The sequence below is a fragment of the Chinchilla lanigera genome, unplaced genomic scaffold (assembly GCF_000276665.1).
Source record: "Chinchilla lanigera isolate Chin_1 unplaced genomic scaffold, ChiLan1.0 scaffold00027, whole genome shotgun sequence".
In the NCBI taxonomy this organism is placed as follows: Eukaryota; Metazoa; Chordata; class Mammalia; order Rodentia; family Chinchillidae; genus Chinchilla; species Chinchilla lanigera.
In genome coordinates, this window is record NW_004955428.1 from 17,673,938 (window position 1) to 17,695,394 (window position 21,457).

Sequence of the window (21,457 nt, forward strand, 5' to 3'; positions counted from 1 at the left end):
GAAAATAAGAAACCAGTTTAATTTTGTTTAATAGTTATTGGTACCTTCACAAGTTCTTTTTTCATATAGTTGTATGGTCAGGAGAGCTGAAAATTTTAAACAATGATATGAGCTACAGAATAACTTGCTTTAGGGAGAAAATGTCTGTTAAGAGTAGAGCAAAAAGGGAGCAGAACAGTAACATGTTTAGTTAAACACGGGCATATGTGAGGAACTTTATGGCAAATGGTCTCAATTATCTCTATGAATCAGTTTCTAACCTCATTTCTCAGAGGACTGATAGAATGTATGTGGGGAAAAAAAACAAAATATTTGACATCACTTTTTCTACCAAAGAGTCCAGTTTCTTCTGGAGATGTACAGGCCCAAAGAATGGCTTTATCCAGCCAACGCTTCTCATTTATCTATACCTGACTACAAAAATCTATGTACTATTTCATTAAAAAATTTCAAAGCTGACCCATCCATGACACTGCTTCTTATAAACAGAAGTATAATATTCCTATACTCTGTTCATGTAAAGACATCTGGAATCAAGCACACAATTCAAGAGTAGGCCATATTCATATGCAACTAGGAAAAAGTGGTAATATGAATAGAGAAGTAATATGATAACTTTTGATTGGTTTTAAATTACTAAACAAAACCAGAGAATATTTTCTGAATTTTATATTTTCTTTGCAAAAAAATTACTGTTAAAAGAAGTACAATATCTGAAGTGAGATTTTAATTAATTTATTTTTTATAGTGCAAGTCATGTAGAATGCTTCTGACTCAAGTTCACTATTTGTGTCATTGTAATACCAGTTTTAAAAAATGAGCATAAGCCATGTAATAAGTAAGTTTCCTCTTAAAAATCAAATTCATTAAGTATGATATTTCATATCAGGATACATACAGGTTTAATGAAGATATACTATGCTTACTGGAGAACATACCAATTGTTTTGGGAAGGCCAGTTTTCATTGCTAAATAATGAATATTATAATAAAACTGATATATGTTCGAAGACTTCCTAGAAAAAGACAAAAGATCATCCAGAACTCATAAAAAAATTATATAATGTTACTGAAAAAAATTCAGAAAAATAAAATTCACCACTGCGTTCTAGTCTTACACTTTGAACACTGCTAGTGTCTTTTTTTTTTAGTCTTAGTCTTTTTTTTTTTTTTTTTGGTTTTTCTCTGGTACCAGGAACCGAACTCACGACCTTGCGCTTGCCAGGCAGGCGCTTTTGCCGCTGAGCTAAATCCCCAGCCCCGAGTCTTATATGAATATATTACAATAGTTATATTTTAGATATTGTGAACATCTTTTACAGTTAAAAATGTCAGTTTTGCATTGACACTAAAATAAAATAGATTTTCCCAAGGTAATTTTCATTAAAAAAAAAAAAGTTCCCTTGACAAAAGCTTTCCCTGAAAAGATAAAAAGATAAATTTTCAGAGAGTAAAATACACGGTAAAATATAAGAATGACAATTTTAAACTGAGGAGCTGTTAATTTACAGCAAGCAGAACACAGATAAATGAGCATGGATTTAAAACATTACCCAGTGTCTACTTATTATGAGATTAATACAAATGCAAAGAGATTGTATTATGTATAAAAAGGATAATTTATTAATACAACATCAAAAATCTTCCTATTTTCCTTCATTAGTTGTTACGATATTAGACATGAGAGAAACACAACTGAATACCAGGTGACGTACAGAAATCAGCGAGGAAGCAAAAGAACAAAAAAAAGCAAGCAAGTGGAGAGTACAATGGGCCCTGGGCCAGGACTAAAATGTTAAATTAAATGTACAATAAAAAGCAAATCCTAGTAAAAATTTTATAAACAATAGTCTTGGCAGTATTACTCATTTAGTAACTTCAAAGAAAAAGGTTCATTGTACTCCAAGAGGCTACAGAAAGGCCTGTGGAATTCAACTCAATTATGTACAACAACCTATTTGGATGAGAAAGTTACACAAGTACCTTGAATATGACAGTAATAACAATATTTACTCACTGAGTGTAGTGCTGCATGCCTGTAATCCTAGCACTTGGGACTGCCATGAGTTCAAGGCCAGCCTGGGCTACACAGTGAGTGCAAGGCCAGCCTGTACCACATAGCAAGACTCTGTCTCAAAAAACAAACAAAAAATAACCCCAACTCTCACTCATCAAGATTATCTTGCCACAGGCCATGCATATGATGGCACTACAAACAATGAGAAAAGTAAATTATGCATATACAAGCTGAAGGAATAGCTAATTATTATTAATTTTTACTGGTTAATAGTAATGGATAAAATTATAACACCAATGGACTAAAGCTTTCCTATTAGCCCTTAATTGTTACGGCATTTTCTTAGAATTTCCCAGAGGTATTCTAGATAAAGACAGACAGAATACATTAGAAAAGATAAAGGCAGACTGAACATATGGAAATTATGTTACTGACTCATTGTAGAAATTGAAATGCTATGGACTGATTATTCAAAAGAAGTGAGCAACTTGCAGGGCTCCATCTACATTCCCTTGAGAAGTCTTTGTCACAATTAAGACACAACTGAAATAGTTGGTCAGGGTTGATAATAATATCTGCTAAGTTTGGAAAAGATAAAAATTACTGGTTACTACCAGGAAGTATCCTGTTATTAAGGCCTCAAAACACAGTATTGTCTAAACTGAATCTTTATCATGATGACCTGGTCCAAAGCTCTGTAGCATCAGCACATCTAGGCTCACTACTTTTGGCAGAAAATATTATGATTTTCCAAGATAGACAAGTAGGAAATGAGAGCAAATAAGAACTAAAAATAGCCTCTTCCTGCACACTATTCTATTTTATCTTTATTTTTAAGAAGAGAAAGTTAAGAAACTGGAGAGCAAAGTTCATTACTTCCTAGACTCATCAGCAATGTGATTGGTTAAAATTATCCTGTTATGGCACCCTCACTCACCTAACCTTTGCTTTCTTGTTTAAGGCAAATTCTAAGAGTCAGCTGAATCAGTTTCCATACTACTTTTCTTTTTTCACTTTCATTCAATTAGTATTTGCTAAGCATTTAATGTGACCAGATACCACAGTACGCATGGTGACATATCAGTAAACAAAATACGATTTAAAAACACTGAATCCAAGGCCATAGTTTAACAAATTGCTCTAAGACACAAAGCTAAATGTCAAAAACAAATGCTGCAGACTGTATACAGTTTCCTGTATTTTATAAATTCAGGGAGAGATGAGTATTTACATGTGCGTGTATAAGGGACTAACAGACAAGGGAGCAGTATATCACTGTGTATCTTTCTAAATTTTTGATCTCTGAATCCTGTACACTACCTGCTCAAAATATTATCTTCACAAAATATCCCTTAAATGATTAAAAGAGTATGGGGTATACAGGATAACATATGAAATGTATTACTTTGCTTTCTGTTGCAACTTAAACAATTTATATACTACAATCTTTCAGAGGCCACCAACTTTGTATGTCTCACCTCTGAGGTGCAATTTTTTTCTCTCAAGTTTTCTGTAATAGCTACATGGTTTTTAGGCTGATCCTTTCATTAAAAAAAAAAAAACTTGGGTGGTGACAGAACACAGATCTCCAATCTGTCTGTTTCTACCAAAGAGACAATTTCTTAAACATGTAAACAAAGGTAAAGTGACTTGCTATGATTGGTGACTCCTAAACTACATTTTTCCACCCTCCTCTCCTTTACAGAAAGCAGAACTCATCCACAACATACATTTAGTTAATTAATGGGGTATGGGTAGCTTGGCACATAACTGTCTAACGTAAAATAACTTGCAATTTTTATACAGTAGGAATAAAAGGATCACTTACAAGTACTTTTTAATCTGTTTTTGTGTAGTACAATGGATAGAATATTATTTAAACTGTTCAGAGGCTACATACACTACTTCATGTACTAACTACATGAACCGTAATATGTATTATTGGTATGTCAGGCCCCCAGAATCTAAATCTAAATTTCTGAAAGGCAACATAAACTGTTTGCAGCCCCTAAATTCTACTACCACTAAGTCACTAGATGTGTTTGTGTTGATATACGTGTGGTTATATATACATTCTTCTGCAAATTAATGTGAGCAGAAAATGTTCAATGGGGAAGTTCAAAGAGTTTCATTTACAAAATGAAGAAGAGAATGCCTACTCCTTACAATGAGCTTCAACAATCAAGTAAATAAAGGCTGGACAATTCTTTTAACATCTGATAAAAGTTTGATGTCAATCCATCAAATATGAATTAGCAAATACCCATCGGACAAATTTAAAATAACCGCCTTAATTGAGGCTTACGTGACATATTACCACAGTCAGCTCTAAGAAATGAATCTAAACTGTCAGGCTCTTGAATATTCCATCAAGATAATTAATTTTAGATGTTGTGAATACTTTTTTTAATCAAATGATTTTATCTGCCAATAAAGAAGTAATTTTGTACAACCCGACCTCCTACAAAGAAAATTTCTTTCATATTTGTTAAGGTGAAAAATAATATAAAATTTCCTATATCCTTCTATGATGAAACAAGATTGTTTTCTATTTCTCTGTATCATAAAATCACCATTCTGTTTCCATGGACATTTTACCAAGAATGTTTGTGTTTACTGCATCCATAAAGCTTCAGATCAGCATCTAAAGCCCTTTTTTCTCCCTCATCAGCTATTTAAACAAATAAAACATGTTAACATCAGTTTGGCTATCTGGAAAAACTCTGATCAACATAAAAATCCACATTTAAAATAAGGTTTCTTAACCTCAGCAACACTAAGGTTTGGAACCATACAGTATTTTCAGGGGGCTCAGTGCCTTTTGTACAGTACAGAATGTTAAGTAATATCGATGTCCTACACTCAGTGAATGCTAGTATCATCCCAGTTGTGACAACCAAAAATGTCTGGTGGGAGACAGAGGGTAAAATTGCCAGGTCAGGAACCACTGCTTTAGAATAAGGCTGCTAAATTCCAATTATCAGAAATAATTAAGAACAGTAAGATTCCTGGATAGCTCAGATATTCACTACTTGAGGCACAAGTGATTCCCAGTTTTGCTACAAGTTTTTCTTTGTTGTTATTTCTTTAGTTTTGTTCTTCTAAACATTCTTGTAGAGTCAAATTTCTTTTTTTAAACATTTTAAAGAGAAATGTTCTCAAAATAACCCTTCAACTGAGAGTGTAGCTATCACTGTATATACTCTTGTTTTTCTTCTTACCTTTAACATACATGACAAAATACATGCCATTCTGATCAGGCTTAGTGATGGGGGACATGGGAGCTACATATGACAACTGAAAGTAAAATTCAGGTGCTCTGCCTTGCTTTAGTTATTGACAGCCTTTTTTGATTCATCAGCACAATCACTTTCTCTAAAGGTTCAATGAGGGAGGATTTTGCAAACTATCACAAACTATTTATAGCCAGATTCTTTTTTTTAAACTGGATATGAGGTTGCAGCATACTAAGGGCTATCACTAATGCAGGGGGAAGTTTTAATCCCTGTGGAGATTGTCTGGGTAAGTGGGCAAAAGCTCTAGCTGACAGCACAGATAATACAATTCAGTTCCAGACCAAAGAGCTGTACTTGTTTTTGTTGTTTTTCTCTTAGTCTATCAGCAGCCTGTCTCCATGGATTTGTCTGGAAAGATGATAAATAGTAAAGCAGGCAACCCTCTCCATCCATCTAAATCACCCTCCCAGCAAAGACCCCAAGCAAAGCTTTTGGAAAGACCCTTTCTTTTTGAATGCATATTTATGTGAACAGTAGGTCAAAGTAAAAATAAAAAAAAAAAATCAATGAAACACACAGAAGAAGATAAGTATTTATACAGAACCTTAATTCACTGAAATTCAAGTACTTAAGAAAAAGGACAATGACAGTCATCAAACATTTATAAATATGTGGAACAGTAACTGTGAATAACTGTCCATCAACACTTGTAATTAAATTACAGTAAACTGGTTATAAACTATCTATGTGTAAGCAGCCACTATATATAAGCCTTTTAAATAAAGTTCAAATTATTCTCTAAATCCAAGAAATAAAAATCTAAGAATTTTATACAGATATTAACTTCATCAAAATTAAACAGCAAACTCATTTTGGCAAAAATTAAAATATTAAAGAATAAAGCACTGGCAAAAATGAAAATATTTAAAAGATAAAGCACATGGAGATTTTAAAAAGATTCTGTGTCCTAAGGGTACTCTGGGAAGGTCTATAAGACGCTGGAAACAGAAGGAAAAATGTTAATGCTTAGGAATAAGATAAAAGAATAGAAAAGACTCACCGTTCTGTACTTTCCTACCCTTCTTTGTACTTTTCTCCAACCCTTCAGACATGATTTCATTATCACTATCTTCTCTGAAGACAGAAGTGATTAAGTTTTATAATACATAAATATGACACATAAAAATATGAATCAATAAAAATATCACTTCCTTACATCAGAACCATTGTTATATTACTCTGATGTGAGACTCCCAATATGACAGACTCTAAAAGTAATTCAAAAGACTGATCCCTGTGTGAATTTTAATGTCAATGATCTGAGACACATATAAAACAAAACCCACCAAGCTCATTAATTTTTTTTGTATTTATCTTCTTATTTGTCCACAGGTAGACACCGTAATTTCTTTTGGAAATTACAGGAAGTAAGTTAATACCAATATTAAGCTATCTTTTAATGTTTCTAAAAACAAAAAGAACTGTTTCCGACAGGGAAATTCTATAGGGCATGTATACATGCATCAATCTATCTATCTATCTATACATCTATGTATCTATCTATGTATCTATCCAGTCATACATTTATTCAATAGATAATCATGTAAGGCAATGTTTGATATTAATAAATAGTGTTTTTAAAGTTCTCTGTCTATAAGAACTATTATGATAATAAAAAACTGTGTGTAATGTTTTACTTATCTACAAAACACTTTTATTACATTATCATAATCTTTCATTCTTTTAGTCCTCTTAATGGTTTATCATGGCAATGCATGAAAAACTGACAAGCTATAGGATATGGAGTAAGATAGTTAGAGACAGGAAGTCAAGCCCTACAATACTTCCTCCATTATTATTTCCTGAACCGCAGAAACTATTTAATCTCTCTGAGCACCAATTATTTTTACATTCAGAATGTAAAAGGAAATATAACTGCATGTTGTTAAAAAGAATTACGGATGATATAACAATAGAGTATAGTGTCTTGTATATTGTAATTGCTCAAATAAAAGTGGTAATAATTGTTATTAAAATGTAGTCACAAGTAAAACAGAAAGAAATGAATACAAGAAATTGTTCTTATTTAATGGTGATTTGGAGCGAGAGGTATAGCACTGGGGATTGAACTCGGCTTTTCTAAGCTACCTTTCCAGTCCTTTTTTAAATTTTTATTTTGAGACAGGGTTCTGCTAAGTAACTAAGCTGCTCAGATTGGGTTCAAACTTGAGATCCTCCTGCCTCAGCCTCCCTGACACTTGTAGAAGGCACAGACTTGTGCCACCATGCATGGCTTAATGGTGATTAAACTCCCATCTATACTACTTGCAGAAAGTCATTAGAGTAGTTTACGTAAGCTTTAATCTTTACTGTGCATTTCTCAACTCAAAGTATGTTTCTGAACTACCCAAAATATTCTGTACTAAATGCAACTCTCAAGAAAAATTATCTGTGACTTTACCAGTTGGTGATAAAAGTCAGGAATTAAAAAGAGGAAGTATTAATTTTTTCAATGAGGAACATATAAAACGAATTTTAAAAATATGCAATCTAACTCAACAAATCATTTACATTTTGACTCAAAAAATTATAACTAATGTGAAAATACCAATGCTTCCCAAATGCAATATCCACTAATAAAAAGTCTGCACATGGTCTCCATACTGATGGCTACTATGTATTGTAGATAAGTGGATATTACCAGTGAGCACCACAGACAAAAATATTTGCTTTCATGAGTTTACAATTGTTGAAGGACAAGCAGATAATAAACAAACACTGCAAATAAATAAGGTGTGGTAATAAATTCTACAGAAACAATAACTAAGAAGCACAAAAAGAGGATTAAGAGAATTAGAGAAATATGCTGGAGTATCTACATAGTGTCAGATAATAGATATGGTCTTTTTCTAAGAGGTTCAATATTATCACTGTATATAAAAACAGCCACAAGTAAATAAATGGGTGTGGCTGTGTTCCAATAAAGCTTTATTTATAAAAAGAGGCATACAGCATAGTTTTCCAATCTCTTTTTAATTTATTTATATACAGCTAATTGTTTTAAGGCTTCTGTTAAATTTTCCTGTATTAATAAAAATCTATTTGTTAACACTTAATCAATTTTGTCTAATAAACATAAATACTACCCACATACACTTACATCTTTACTTCTACCTTTTCCCTTCTCTCATCTTTCATTCCTTATGCTTTTCTCTTTATTCAAGTCATCTAGTAATACAAAGCACATGTCAGATAATAAACTCTAGTTTATGAATGAAATAGCAAAGAATTAAATACAATTAAAAACATTTTATAGAAATTAAGAATAAACTTCACAGTTATTACACTTACTGAAATGCCAGCCCTCTACTTACTTCTGAAAAAACACACATATCACATCAATAAGGAAAAATCATGATTATTACACTTAAATAGAAAATATTAAAGAGAGAACCTTTTAAAAAATCCAAACCTATCCTAACTAATTTTGCTCACCTTCCCTGAACATTAGCATTTTTTTCACTTTTCTACTTGCATATACTATATCTCTTGTTTTTTATCCCATTACAGAAAATTCTATTTTGCCCTTCAGTGTAGAAATCAGAAACAAAAATCCCTCAGATTTCCAAAAGGTATCAGCAGTATAACCAGCTACTGTTGTCTTTTACATAACAAAACACAGCTCTGAATACGTTTGTCCTCGAGTACTGTATTTTGATGCAGGTACACTAGTAATGCATCACAAGTTTGAGCTCAGTCCAGACAACTCAGTAACTTAAAGAGACCTTCATTCAAAACTCATACAAAGGAAGGTGGAGCTGGGGATAGAGCTCAGTGCAAAGTGGCTCGGCTCAATCTCCAGTATTAAAAGAAAAATAATGTAACCTTTAGGTCAGAAATTGTACTGGCTTAACAGACTGAAAAGCTGTAAGAGGTGAAAACTATTATGTGATATGAAACATGACTGACCCAAGACACTGCTCTGGTTTACCTGCACTGTCCCTTCCAGGAAATAAAAAGTATACTATAGCATTAAAAAAACAAAGAAAAGTATACATTCATAATTTGTTAGATTTTATTATAATGAAAAACAATAAAAACTGTCTATAACATATATTTAACAATTAAACTGACTCTCATTACTCAATAACTTCTCAAAAGATTTGGGAAATTTCTCATTTGCCAGGCAAAATTTTTATGAAGATAAAAAATTCTGTAAGAACCTTACAGCAAGCTGAGTGTGGTGGCTCACACCTGTAAGCTGAGCACTTGGGAGGCTGAGGCAAGAGGTTTGCCCCAAGTTCGAGACCAGCCTGGGCTACAACATGAGTCTAAGGTCAGCCTGAACTGCATAGTGAGACCCTGTTTCAAAAACACATTTTAAAAAAGAAACTTCCAATACTAAAATTCTACTTACTACTTCTCTCAATGCCAGGTAGTAGGGTTTGAAAGCAACATCTCCTTTGCTGAGGTATTTTTGTCCCCAATGAGTCAGTGGTATCATGTAGTCTACATAAATAGTTTATCAAAAGATAATCAAAGACTAGGGAAAGAACTGAGAAGTAGGATGCTGTATCTTCAAATGAGAAGAAAGTACTGTGCATATAAAGGGGACATCTTCCTTTGCATTTCTGATTAAAAATTCTTTTTCAAGTGTGCTTTTCGAATGGTCAAGTTTAAGGTATACTTTACATACTGCCAAATTTACTCTTTATTGTTGGAAAGTCAGAGAGTTGGAGAAACAGAAGAAGGGGGTAAGGAGGAAGAGAGAAGGCAGAAGGTAAGAATGTATATGTGTGTGTATGCGTGCATGTGTGTGTGTATATACACACACACACACTCACACTCAAAATACACAGTATTTCCCTCATCCTCAAAAGATTCTTCGTAACACTTGTGGTGAACTACCTCAGGCCCCCAGATCTGATTTCTGATTCTATAGCCCCGTCTCTTCCAAAGTGTCATATAAAAAGTAATCAAGAAAAATATACTGCGTACCCTTTTTCGTCTGGCTTCTTAGTATAACACTTTTGAGATCCATCCACCTTTTACATATATATTACTAATCTGTTCCTTTTTTATGTCTGAGTAGTATTTCATTATATGACCATGTCACAGTTTGTTGATCCATTCCTCAACTGTTGGATATTTGGGTTGTTTAGATAATTATACATAAAGCTGCTATAAACACTTATACACAGGTCTTTGTATAGAAAAATATTTTCATTTCTCTTGGGTAAATACCTAAGCAGCTGAATTTCTGTGTAGTATGGTAAACATATATATTTAATTATATAAGAAAATTTTATTTTAAACAATAAAAAAGATTAATAGCTTCACTTAAACAATGAATAAGCCTGCTATACCAGTTAATCACACATCACAGCTTTTTAGGAGAACACGTGTACATAGCACTACTCAATCAAAGACTACACTGGTATTGTGTAAAATACATGTAAAGTGCTTATATTTGACTAGATTCAATTAGGCATCATATTTAAATCACCCAGCACAGAAACTGGTGCACAGTGTACATCTAATGACTGTCAGTTCACTACCCAACTTTTGTTTTTCCCAATGTTCCCAGCTCCCTCACCCTTAACTCACATAAACCTACACTTAAATTTAAATCATTACTTGTTAAATTATACACTGAGAACACACATATATAAATTTTGGCTATTTTTTTTTTTTTAATGTAAAGCTAATTCTATTCATCTCCTTAAACTGCTCTTCCTCTGGATAGAGGGAGAAGCTTGTAAGCCTGCACTCACAAAACATTTCAAGTGAGCACCACCATCTTGTGTCAAAAAAGAGCAACTGCAATGCCAAAGTTACTGTCACAGAACACAGGTGACAGAGGCCATAGGGTCTGAAATGTAAGATCTATTTTTCTAAATCTACTCTGACACATTTGCCACCAAAGTATTATGAACAAAGTCTAGATTGTTCAGATTTTATGATCATAATGATCATATGTATTTCAAATTAGAATGTATGTATTAGAAAGAGAAAAACTAGTTTTCATTATATGGCCCTCTCATCCTTTTCCACAACCCTTCCAAACACACACATGCATTGAATGCCAAAGTGACCCTTCATTATAGTTAATAGGTTCTACGTACTTTAACAATAACCACCAGATTAGCCTTTCTATTAATCAACTTAAAATATTCAATATACAGCTTTGGATTGGGTTCTTGGCTACACTGAACATTAGTTCCCACATACGGTATTCTAAAAGCGTTAACAATATAAGGCAAGTTTTTTTAAATTAAAAATTTAGAATTGACTCAGCTTTACTCATATAGATACTTCTGATCTAATTCAAAGTAATGTTTACATTTGTAGCAGCTTTTAAAAATGGTTAAAAAGCATATTAAATAGGACTAAAATATGGGGTGATCAGACATCAATGAAAGGAGAAAATATGCAGCTCAACAAGTTTTCCTTCTTCAAAGAGTAATAAATTTTAAATGAAAAAGTCAAGGTGTTCTTCAATGTCAACCAAGGTTTTTGTTACAAAACAACAGCCTTCAGGCTGATTTATCGTTGTCCCCCGCCCTGCTTTTTTCTGAGAATCATGTGGTTAAAAAGAAAAGTCACCTTTGCACACCTGGATAATATTTACTTGTTTTAGAATCTGTTTGAAGGAAGGAACTTTCCAGTAAGAAAGGCTGATTGAAATGACAATAAAATGAAAGTATTAAAAATAAACTATAAAACAAAACCTGGTTGGTAAACAACATCCTTTTAGGTACCATTTGGAATTTCTATTACTGCCTGTATCTCTCACAAAATAAGAAAACTGCAGAGTTTGAATACTGTATCAGAGATTATCACATTTTGAGAGACTCAGAACGCTAAGAGGCTAAATAAATTCAAAGAACACAGTTTATTAGGAATAAAGCTAGAATTTTACAAATCAAGATCTCAACATCTGTCCGCCAATTCTTCCACTGTATCTCACTGTCAGTTTCAGGCCTAACATTTTTTGCATATGTCATTGTGGTCCCTAGCCTCTTTGTCCTCTCAGACATGTCAATGACACTTGCTCCAAATTCATTACCTTACTTTTGCTGCCTGCACCATGCAAAAATCCTTTTCCAATTGCTGAGCACATCCCAAAAATTTATCTTGAAATACTAAGGTTGAAAAGGGCTGTGCCCAGAATATGAAGAAAAAGCTCAAAGAAAATTGTATGACTGTTCATGCAATATAACCAAGAAAATGCAATATCACACCTTTATTAACTGCCATAAAGTTTTTCTTAATTGAGAAATCCAAAGTATAAAGGGCAAAACAAAAAATAGGCAATTGGGAAAAATATATTTGCTTTACTTATGTTCCATAAATTTAAAGACAAGTAGTCAGAAAACTATGTTTCAGCACCATTTTAAAGCTAAAATACAACTAAAACAGCATGTTTTAATCACTGAAAGGTTCCAGGCAGAATTTATATAAATTTGTAAATAACTTTTATCTTGCCTCTTTCCATCAAAGATAAAAGAAAGCAATTCATTACTCAACATTTTTAGGTAAACTATGAGAATTTTACTTTTAGTTGTTCTTCCTCCATAACTAATCATTATCACCCTAGTTTTACCTTTTAGAGTTCCCTTTAGTAATTCTTCAGAAGATTCCCTGATTAGCTCGATACCAATTAAATTTTCTATGAAACTCACATACACTGAAGATCCTGAACTACATAATTAAAATTATTTTTCAAACAGAAAACTATCTTTCTACTTAGATAAAATATACTGCACTTCGTTTGTTTTCTTTTTATCTTATTATATAATGACTTTTTTGCACTTTAAAGCAAAGAACAAAAACACTCTCTAGATATCCAATATGGCACCAGTCTTAAAATTGCCAATCACCAAGTTTTCCACAGAAAACACAGCTCTGAGTGAGTCTGTTATCAAGTATCTTGATGCACAAAGAAACAATAACTTTTAGGCCATAAATTTTACCGGCTTAATGGACTGAAATGCTGTGAAAGGTGAACAAAATCACTTGATATTAAACATAATGGCTGATCATAAGGCACTGTTCTAGTTGACATATATTGCCCCTTCTAGGAGATGAGTATAATCTAGAATTTTAAAAAGTACGTTTGCATACTTTTCATTAGATTTTATTATAATTATATTATATCCTACATAAAGTCTTCTTGATACTTGTATCACAGTGCCTTTGCTATTAAGGCATAAACATATACACAGAGAATGGCAGAAATAGGATCCCACACTTAACAAGTTAGAAAGATGGATTAAATCTAATACAGTGAATTTACTAAGATTAATTCCTCTATTCCTAAAGCCCGAAACCTTTTCAGTAAATGTCATGAAAAGTATTGAAAAGCCACTTGGATTTAAAGAAAAGAAATATCAGGGAATCAGGTGCAAAATAATACAAACTTAGAGAAACTGATTTTGGAAAAAGATCTTTACAGCTGACTGCACTGTGGCTTAACTTCTGAGACTTAACTTTGGCACAACCTCAAAGGAGGATGCTGCTTCTTTACAGACTCTAAGGAAAGACTTGGTCCCCTGATAGCCATATCATCTTTCTCACATATTCTATCAAATGCAAGTCTAAGTGCTACTATGAAGGGCTTTTACAAATGTAAAGTCCTGAACTGGATGACTATAAGGTACAGGGAATTTTTTTTTTTTAAACTGATGGGCCTTATCTATTAAATGAGGCTTTAAAAGGCAGTGGGTTTCCCCTGGCAAAGAAAATATTAACTATGACAAAGAAAATGTGTTGGAGAGTCTCCACTGCTGTCTTTGAAGGTCTTGAGGGAGTTATCTAGAAAGGAATGAGAGCAGTCTCTAAGCGCCGAGTGCATCCTAGCTGATAGTTCTCATCTCTATAATCTCAAGGAAGTACATTCTGCCACAACCATCAGAACTTAGAGCATAAGCTCCTGAGGCCGTTCAGCCAACAACTTGCTCTCACGCTTAGGTTAAGACTCTAAGCAAACAATGCCGAGTCATCTCTTGTGCATATTCCAAACTACAGAAATGTGAGATAATAAGTGAGTGCTGTGTAAAGCTGCTATGTTTGTGTAGTTTGTTACACAGCAAGAAAAACTTCATATAAGCACTAACCAGGCTAAGTCATACAACTGATGCAGAAGGACAAAAAAAAAAGTTTACTAAAAGGCCAAAATTCTACTTCAAGAAATTATCTAGCATTGAGGATATCCAACAATGAAACCAAGTAAAGTCACTATTAGATTAGGTCCCAGGAGAGAAGAAAGGAAGCATAAGAAATTTTAGAGCTCATCAGCAAATAATATATTCCTACCAAGAGAAAGAAATTTTTTCTACATGCAGCACTATTATTGTGAAAGTAGAAGAGAAACATGGTTGTTTGAGCATTTTCTATTATCCTCATTAAGAATCAGTCCTATCCTTTGTACAGACTACATAGATGCTTCAGCAATCATCTAGATCCTACAAATGTTCAGTACTCACTTTAGCATATACCGAAATACTGTATCAGTAAGGGAAGAGATGTTTTCTTATCTATATATGATGACATAAGGTCCTTTATCCTGCAGTAAAATACCCAATTGAATTAAAGTAAAATTTTATTCTTACAAAAAAGCTCCTTTCATGTCTTCAAACTGATTTTACACAATCACATTTCAAAGAAATAAAGTATGTCTGTGCACAGGGAGGGAAGAGCTCAAAAGGTCATATACATGAGGCAGTGTGATGCTAACAAAAAAGGGATAACTGGTTCATGTTCTTAGAGCAAATTTTTACTTTTAAATCCCTGTAAAAAATTATATATTAAATATTAATGAACACTTAAATTACTGAACTCCTTTATTAAACTATGACTTGACAAAAAAGTGGTATCAGTTGTTTCAAGGAGTTCATTTCTATTTAATTTAATGCCACTGCCTAAATAATTTCCTAGGAAAATATAGATGAAAATGCTGGAAACTTCTCAAGAAGAATAAGATAGGACAAAAAGAAAAACAATCTTAAAACTTTTAATTCTCTAAAAAAAACTTAAAAATTTTTGAAACAATGAGATGTTGAAGTTATAAAATAATTACCTTATACTGAATCAGGAGCAAAAATATACATACAAACATGTATGCACATATACACACAAACATGTATATATATATACACACACACACACACATTTTCATAGAGCTTTTTGTTCTCTTCATTCCCTTTAAAATCTTCTGCATGACAGTCCTGTGGGAGGCCTTGAACTAATCCAGTTCTCCCCCATTTCTCATTGGCAGCTCTCAAGAGTAAGTGAAGAATGTGCTGGAATGTAATATCCTGAGATAGGGAGGGACAAGCTGGAACAGTCCAGGCTTGTTCCAGTCCTCCTGTAGAAGCAGATGTCTTCTAACCATTTTTCCCAGTGATTTCAGTTGCTCAAAGGAAATGAGCCCAAGAAAGCTGCTTTCCAGGGACTCTTAAGCTGCAGTGCAAGTGGAGTACACACAGTTAAGAATCTGTCTGCCATAGTTTTCCTGAACTGGAAGGGACTGGCTCACAATGAATCCGAACTTTCTTTTGGCCCCTACGACCTATCTGTAAAGTTAAAAACCTGCTGCCTGTAATCAGTATACAATGAATGTCTTACATCTTGCAGTATTTTCTAATGAAAAATTAATTACAAAGTGGTATTAAAAAAAGATAAAATCAATTGAGCAAGTTCTAGATTTTACAATACCCACGGTACCATCTTTCTTACCTTGTCTATTCTGTCTGGGCGATTAGTAGCTGCCAAAATTGTCACATCCTTTAGCTGTTCAATCCCATCCATTTCTGTTAAGAGCTGAGCCAAAACACGGTCAGTCACATTGCCAGCACCTGAAGAACTGATATTTTAAAAGTACAATTTTAAAACATCTGTTTACCTAGTCCTAAATCTTGAGTTTACTATTCTAAACAGCTTACAATTCTATAATAAAAATTATGTCTCTTTCAAAAAATAGTATGTATGTTTGTATGCCTGACAATTCATTATGTTTGAATTATCATTTCAAGAAACTATCACAGTCAGCTAATTTTCATCTCTCCACCATCAAACATGTTTTCTTCCCAATGCTGAAACAATATACAATTTTAAATAGTTCATCAAATAAGTAAAGGAATTATTTAAAGAAAATTTATACTCTGCATGACAAACCTACTGACAGGAACTGAGATCTTACAGACATGTAAAGTATAGTCAAACAGTATTAATAACAGCTCTATTCCTATAAATTTGATAACCTAGATAAAATGAACTAATTCTGTAATAGCCACAATCTGCCAAAACCTAAACAAGAATACACAGACTGAATAGTCCTGCATATATTAAAGAAATTGAATCAGTAATAGGTAACTTTGCAAAATGAGGTAAGTTTACTGTTAAATTCAACAAAACACTTAGGGAAGAAATTATACTAATTATATATGATCTTTTCCTTAAGACAGAAGCAGAGAGACTACTTCTTAATTCATTCTATGAATCCATAATTATCTCACTTCCAAAATCAGACAAAGATATCACAGGAAAACCAAACTATGAACTATGAACCAACATCTCTCTTAAACACAGATCTAATAATCCTCAATGAGATCACACCAAGTCATTTTCAACAACATATAAAAAGAAGTACACACTGTAAACAAATATGATGTATATAAGATATGCGATGTTTGGAAGTCAACATGTTCCCATGGGCTTGGGTAGCTTGTAGTAAGTATCCAGTCAGACTGTCTCCTGTCACTCAATGGGACAATCATGCATGTACTAAGGTGGTTCAGAGCCACTTGGCAGAAGGATATATGAATTATGGCACCTGCATGAACATGTTAATATACTCCATCACATTAACAAGATGAAGAAAAAAGTACCACATCAATAAATGCAGAAAAATCATTTGTGATAGAAATAATCAGAAAACTAGGAACACAGAACTTCTTCAACTTGATAAAGAACATCTACAGAAATCCTACAGCTAACAACATACTTGATGGTGAGAAGCTAGAAGCTTTTCCACTATTTTTTATTTTATTTTATTTTATTTTTGGTTTTTCTCCGGTACCGGGAACCAAACTCATGACCTTGCGCTTGCCAGGCAGACGCTTTGCCGCTGAGCTAAATGCCCAGCCCCGAAGCTTTTCTACTATGATGGGGAAGAATATCCTCTCTCATTACTCATTTTCAACATTTTACTGGAAGTCTTGGCTAATGCAATAAAAAAAAAAAATAAAAGGTATAGATTAGGGAGGAAGAAAAGGTATAGATTTGGGAGAATTTATATCACGTTACATAATTACATATGTAGGAAATATGAAACAAAAGCAAACTAAACCCCCTCTTGGAACAGTAAGTAATTATAAAAATGCTTCAGGATACAAAGTAAATATACAAAGTCAACTGTTTCTATTACACTAGCAATGTGTACAATATCATTTACATTAATACCTCCAAAATAAAATACTTATAAGTATTATATAAGTATTTTAATAAATCTAACAAATATACACAAGATATGTATGAGAAAAACAATAAAACTATGAAGAAAGAAATAAAAAATGAACTAATCAAACGTAGAGATTCTATGTTCATGGAAAGAAAGCTTCAGTATTATTAAGGTAGCAATTCTTTCCAACTTGATCTACAGATTCAACGCAAATTCACACAAGCTACTGTGTGGATATTCACAAACACATTCTAAACTACAAATAAAAGATCCATTGCCAATTTAGTATTGAAGAAAAAGAACAAAGTGAGAATACTTATGCTATCTAACTTCAAGAATTACTATAATGACAGTAATTCATTGTAGTGTATTGACAACTAGTGGTCAACTTGTAACAGGTAGCTGAACTGAACCACCATGGTGCTGGGTGTGGGAGGCCCACTTGAGGGTTGTTGTCAGCAGCATAAGCAGCAAAATGGGAGAAGTTTAGAGGCTGCTGGGAGCTGGTGGAAGCTATTGGGAAGCTGTTAGGGAACTGCTGCTTCTTTTGGGTATTCTGCTAAAGGACCTTGTCATGCTGGCTTTCCTGATGAACTTGGCTGTTCTCATTGGAGGGGGAAGTTGGGATCCCACTGTCACTGAGAATGGCTATGGTTCACTTTGGAGGTTCTCTGGTCCTTACTTTGTGCATCACTTTCTGGCTCGGGAGGGTAAGATGGTGCACTGCTCAGTCTCCTGCGGAAGCTTTTCACGTTGGCTTTCCTGATGGGAACTTGGCTTTCCTCATCATTGGAGGAGCTCAGGAGCTCACTGTTGCTGAGGATGGCTGTGGTATTTCTCAGGGGAGCTCTGGTTCTTTCTTTGAGCGTCACTTTCTGGCTCCAGTTCAGATCCCTCAGCCTGCTAGCACAGATCCTTCATCCTGCTGGCACAGACTTTGTAGCTTCCACCACTGACCTGAGCCTTCTCAGCGAAGATTCGTGAGACAGGCCTGTATGAGGCACTGTTATAGGCTCTAGGTCTTCAGCTGGACTCATGCAGAACACTGCCATAGATCCAGGCCTTCAGCTCTATTCTTTGGTCTTCAGTGTGTGGACAGATTTCCTACACTCTCTTTTTGTATATGATTCTTTGGGTGACTATTATAAATAATTTTATACAATATGTATCCTCCATTATATTGTTCCCCTTGAAAAACCCCAAACTGCAACATCCAGTGTGGCATCGGCAAAAAGATAAAACTGATCAATGGAGCAGAACACAGTGCCCAGAAATAGACCTAAATAAATATAGCTAACTCGTCTTTAGCACAGGAACAAAGGCAATAAACGGAACAAATATAGGTCTTTCACAAAAGGATGGTGGAATAACCGAATATCCACGTGCAAAAAAAAAAAAAAAAAAAAAGATTCTATACATAGATCATACAATTTTTCACAAAACTTGACTCAGAATGGATCACAGTCATAGACCTAAATGTAAAATATAACCTACGAAACACCTAGAAGGTAACATAGGAGGAAACCTACACAATGATACATATTATATGCTTATAACATTTTACATACAACATCAGTAGCATCATCCACAAGAGAAACAACTGTTAAAAGCAGACATTATTAAAATTAAAACCTTCAGTCCTGCAATAGATTTTATCAAGAAAGTGAGAATGGTATAAAATATTTACAAAAAATATACCTAAAAAATGACTGACAAAAGTATAACAATTCATTCAATAAGCAGAGTTTTAAGAAATGAATCTTTTAAATCACCCTAGATTATCACTTAGCCTTGTTCTACTCCCTTTCACTTTTAAGATATGAAACGAAGAACTTTTACAACTCCACAATATTTAAAATGGGCCAAGGGGGTGTATGTTTCCCCTGTCCAAAATTCATTTTCTCTCAAGTGATTACAATTACTACTACTACTGCTACTTTATCAAGCAACTCCTACTCTCAAGTAGACAGGGTTGCTAATCATGGTAATCCATTTTATAAGTCACAATGGGTTTGTCAGGTGCAGTGAGATGATCCTGAGAGTAGAGTATAAATAATTTTAAAGGGTTTTGTAACCAATTATACCACTGTGGCAGAATAAAAGGAAACAGGATAATAAAAATTTATTAAAGTTGAAACAAAGTAAATGTACTGGTGAAATATGTATTAATTAATGTATAATTTCATTAAAATATACCCCCAAAAAAGGAATAAACAAGTAGATGAATATAAAAAAGTCAATAATACTTTGTATTTTTCTAGCATATCACTCCCTTATTAATTATGTAATCTGTATTAGTCACTTTCCCATTGCTGGGGAAAAAAAATACCCACAGCTTAAAGGAGAAGAAGAAGAGATTTATTTGGTGCAGTTGCCAGTGAGTTTAGACCAGAGTTGGCTGGCTCCAAAGCAGAAACAGCATAGTGAATATACCTAGCGAGGGCTTGGCTCATTCTATGATAGTCAGGAAGGGGTGAGAGGGGAGGAAGAAAGGACAAGAATATACTCTTTCCAATCATGTCCTTTATGCCCCATCTCTTCTAACCAGGCTCCACTTCCTAACAGCACCATCAGCCATGAACCCATACACGGATTCGTCCACTGAGGGGTGGAGCATGCCCGTGATTCAATCACTTTCCAAAAGTCCCACCTCTGAATACAGGAGACTTTGGGGGACAGTCTAGATTGAAATCAGAACACTACTTGATGATGATCAACATTCAACGTGAATCTAATAATCAATAGACTGTTTCACTTTAATGATATGCCCTATAAAGTACAGACAGATAAACATGAGTTACCTTTGCCACCTTTCCCAGACTTGTGTTAATATATATGTGTGCTGCATAACTACAGTTCTGCATAAACTGTTAACACACAGAATGCCATAAAAGCAGGTATTTGCTGTTTTGGTCTGATTTCTCAATAAAACTTGCAAATTAACACAGGCAATACTCATTACATTTGTATAGTTTGACTCAAATAAAGCATATGAAAAGCCAGTGTTTCTTAAACTCACAGTTCAATTTATATCCTGCAAAAAGCAATTCTAGGAGAACTCTTCCCCCATCCTGAACTTCCATACTTATACTAGAAACATCTTCTAACAAATTATTTTTAAAAACTGTTCCACATCAAATATTTTCTGACAACAAGCTATTTAAAACTGAAGCAAAAAGAATGCTTTTAAACATCTTGCTAATACCATAGATCTAAAGATAGTAAAAAATAATTCTGTAGTAAAACAAATTAGTATATGTGCTGCCAAAGCGAGCACCATAAAAACAAATTAAACAATATATAATTTTTAAAAATCATCCCAGTAAAACCTTCCCTTATTAATATTTACTGAGTAGGCTGCTTTGAATTTGAGAAAGACCTTTGACACTTGGCAAACTTGGATTCAAATGACAGCTTTACAGTACATTTTTTCTATAATGTTTTGGGACAGGTACTTAATGTCTCTGAATTTGTTTCTTAGTTAAAACATGACAAGAATCATAATCAACTCCTGTAATTAAACAATGTTTCTATCCTCCCCAAACTCCTACCTTAAAATCTAATCCCCAGTGTGATAATATCTGGAGGTGAGTCTTCGGGAGGTGATCAGGTCGCGAGGAGAGAGCCCTCATAAATGAGATGCATACCCTTAGAAGAGAAGGTTCAGTGAGAGTGCCCTAGCTCTGTCAACTACTGTGAGAAAGAAGATGACAATCTGAGAATTAGGAACTGGCCCCTCACC

The 21,457-nt window shown here is 33.8% G+C and overlaps 1 protein-coding gene across 2 annotated transcripts in view; it reads right to left on the minus strand.

Annotated features, from left to right (window-relative positions):
• Positions 1-21,457, minus strand: part of Spata5 (spermatogenesis associated 5) — a 298,091-nt gene that overhangs the window by 148,550 nt on the left and 128,084 nt on the right. For both annotated transcript variants that reach the window (XM_005386755.2, XM_005386754.2), the window contains exon 14: positions 15,993-16,119. In XM_005386755.2, coding sequence (XP_005386812.1) covers positions 15,993-16,119 — 127 coding nt within the window. The remainder of the gene's footprint in view (positions 1-15,992; positions 16,120-21,457) is intronic.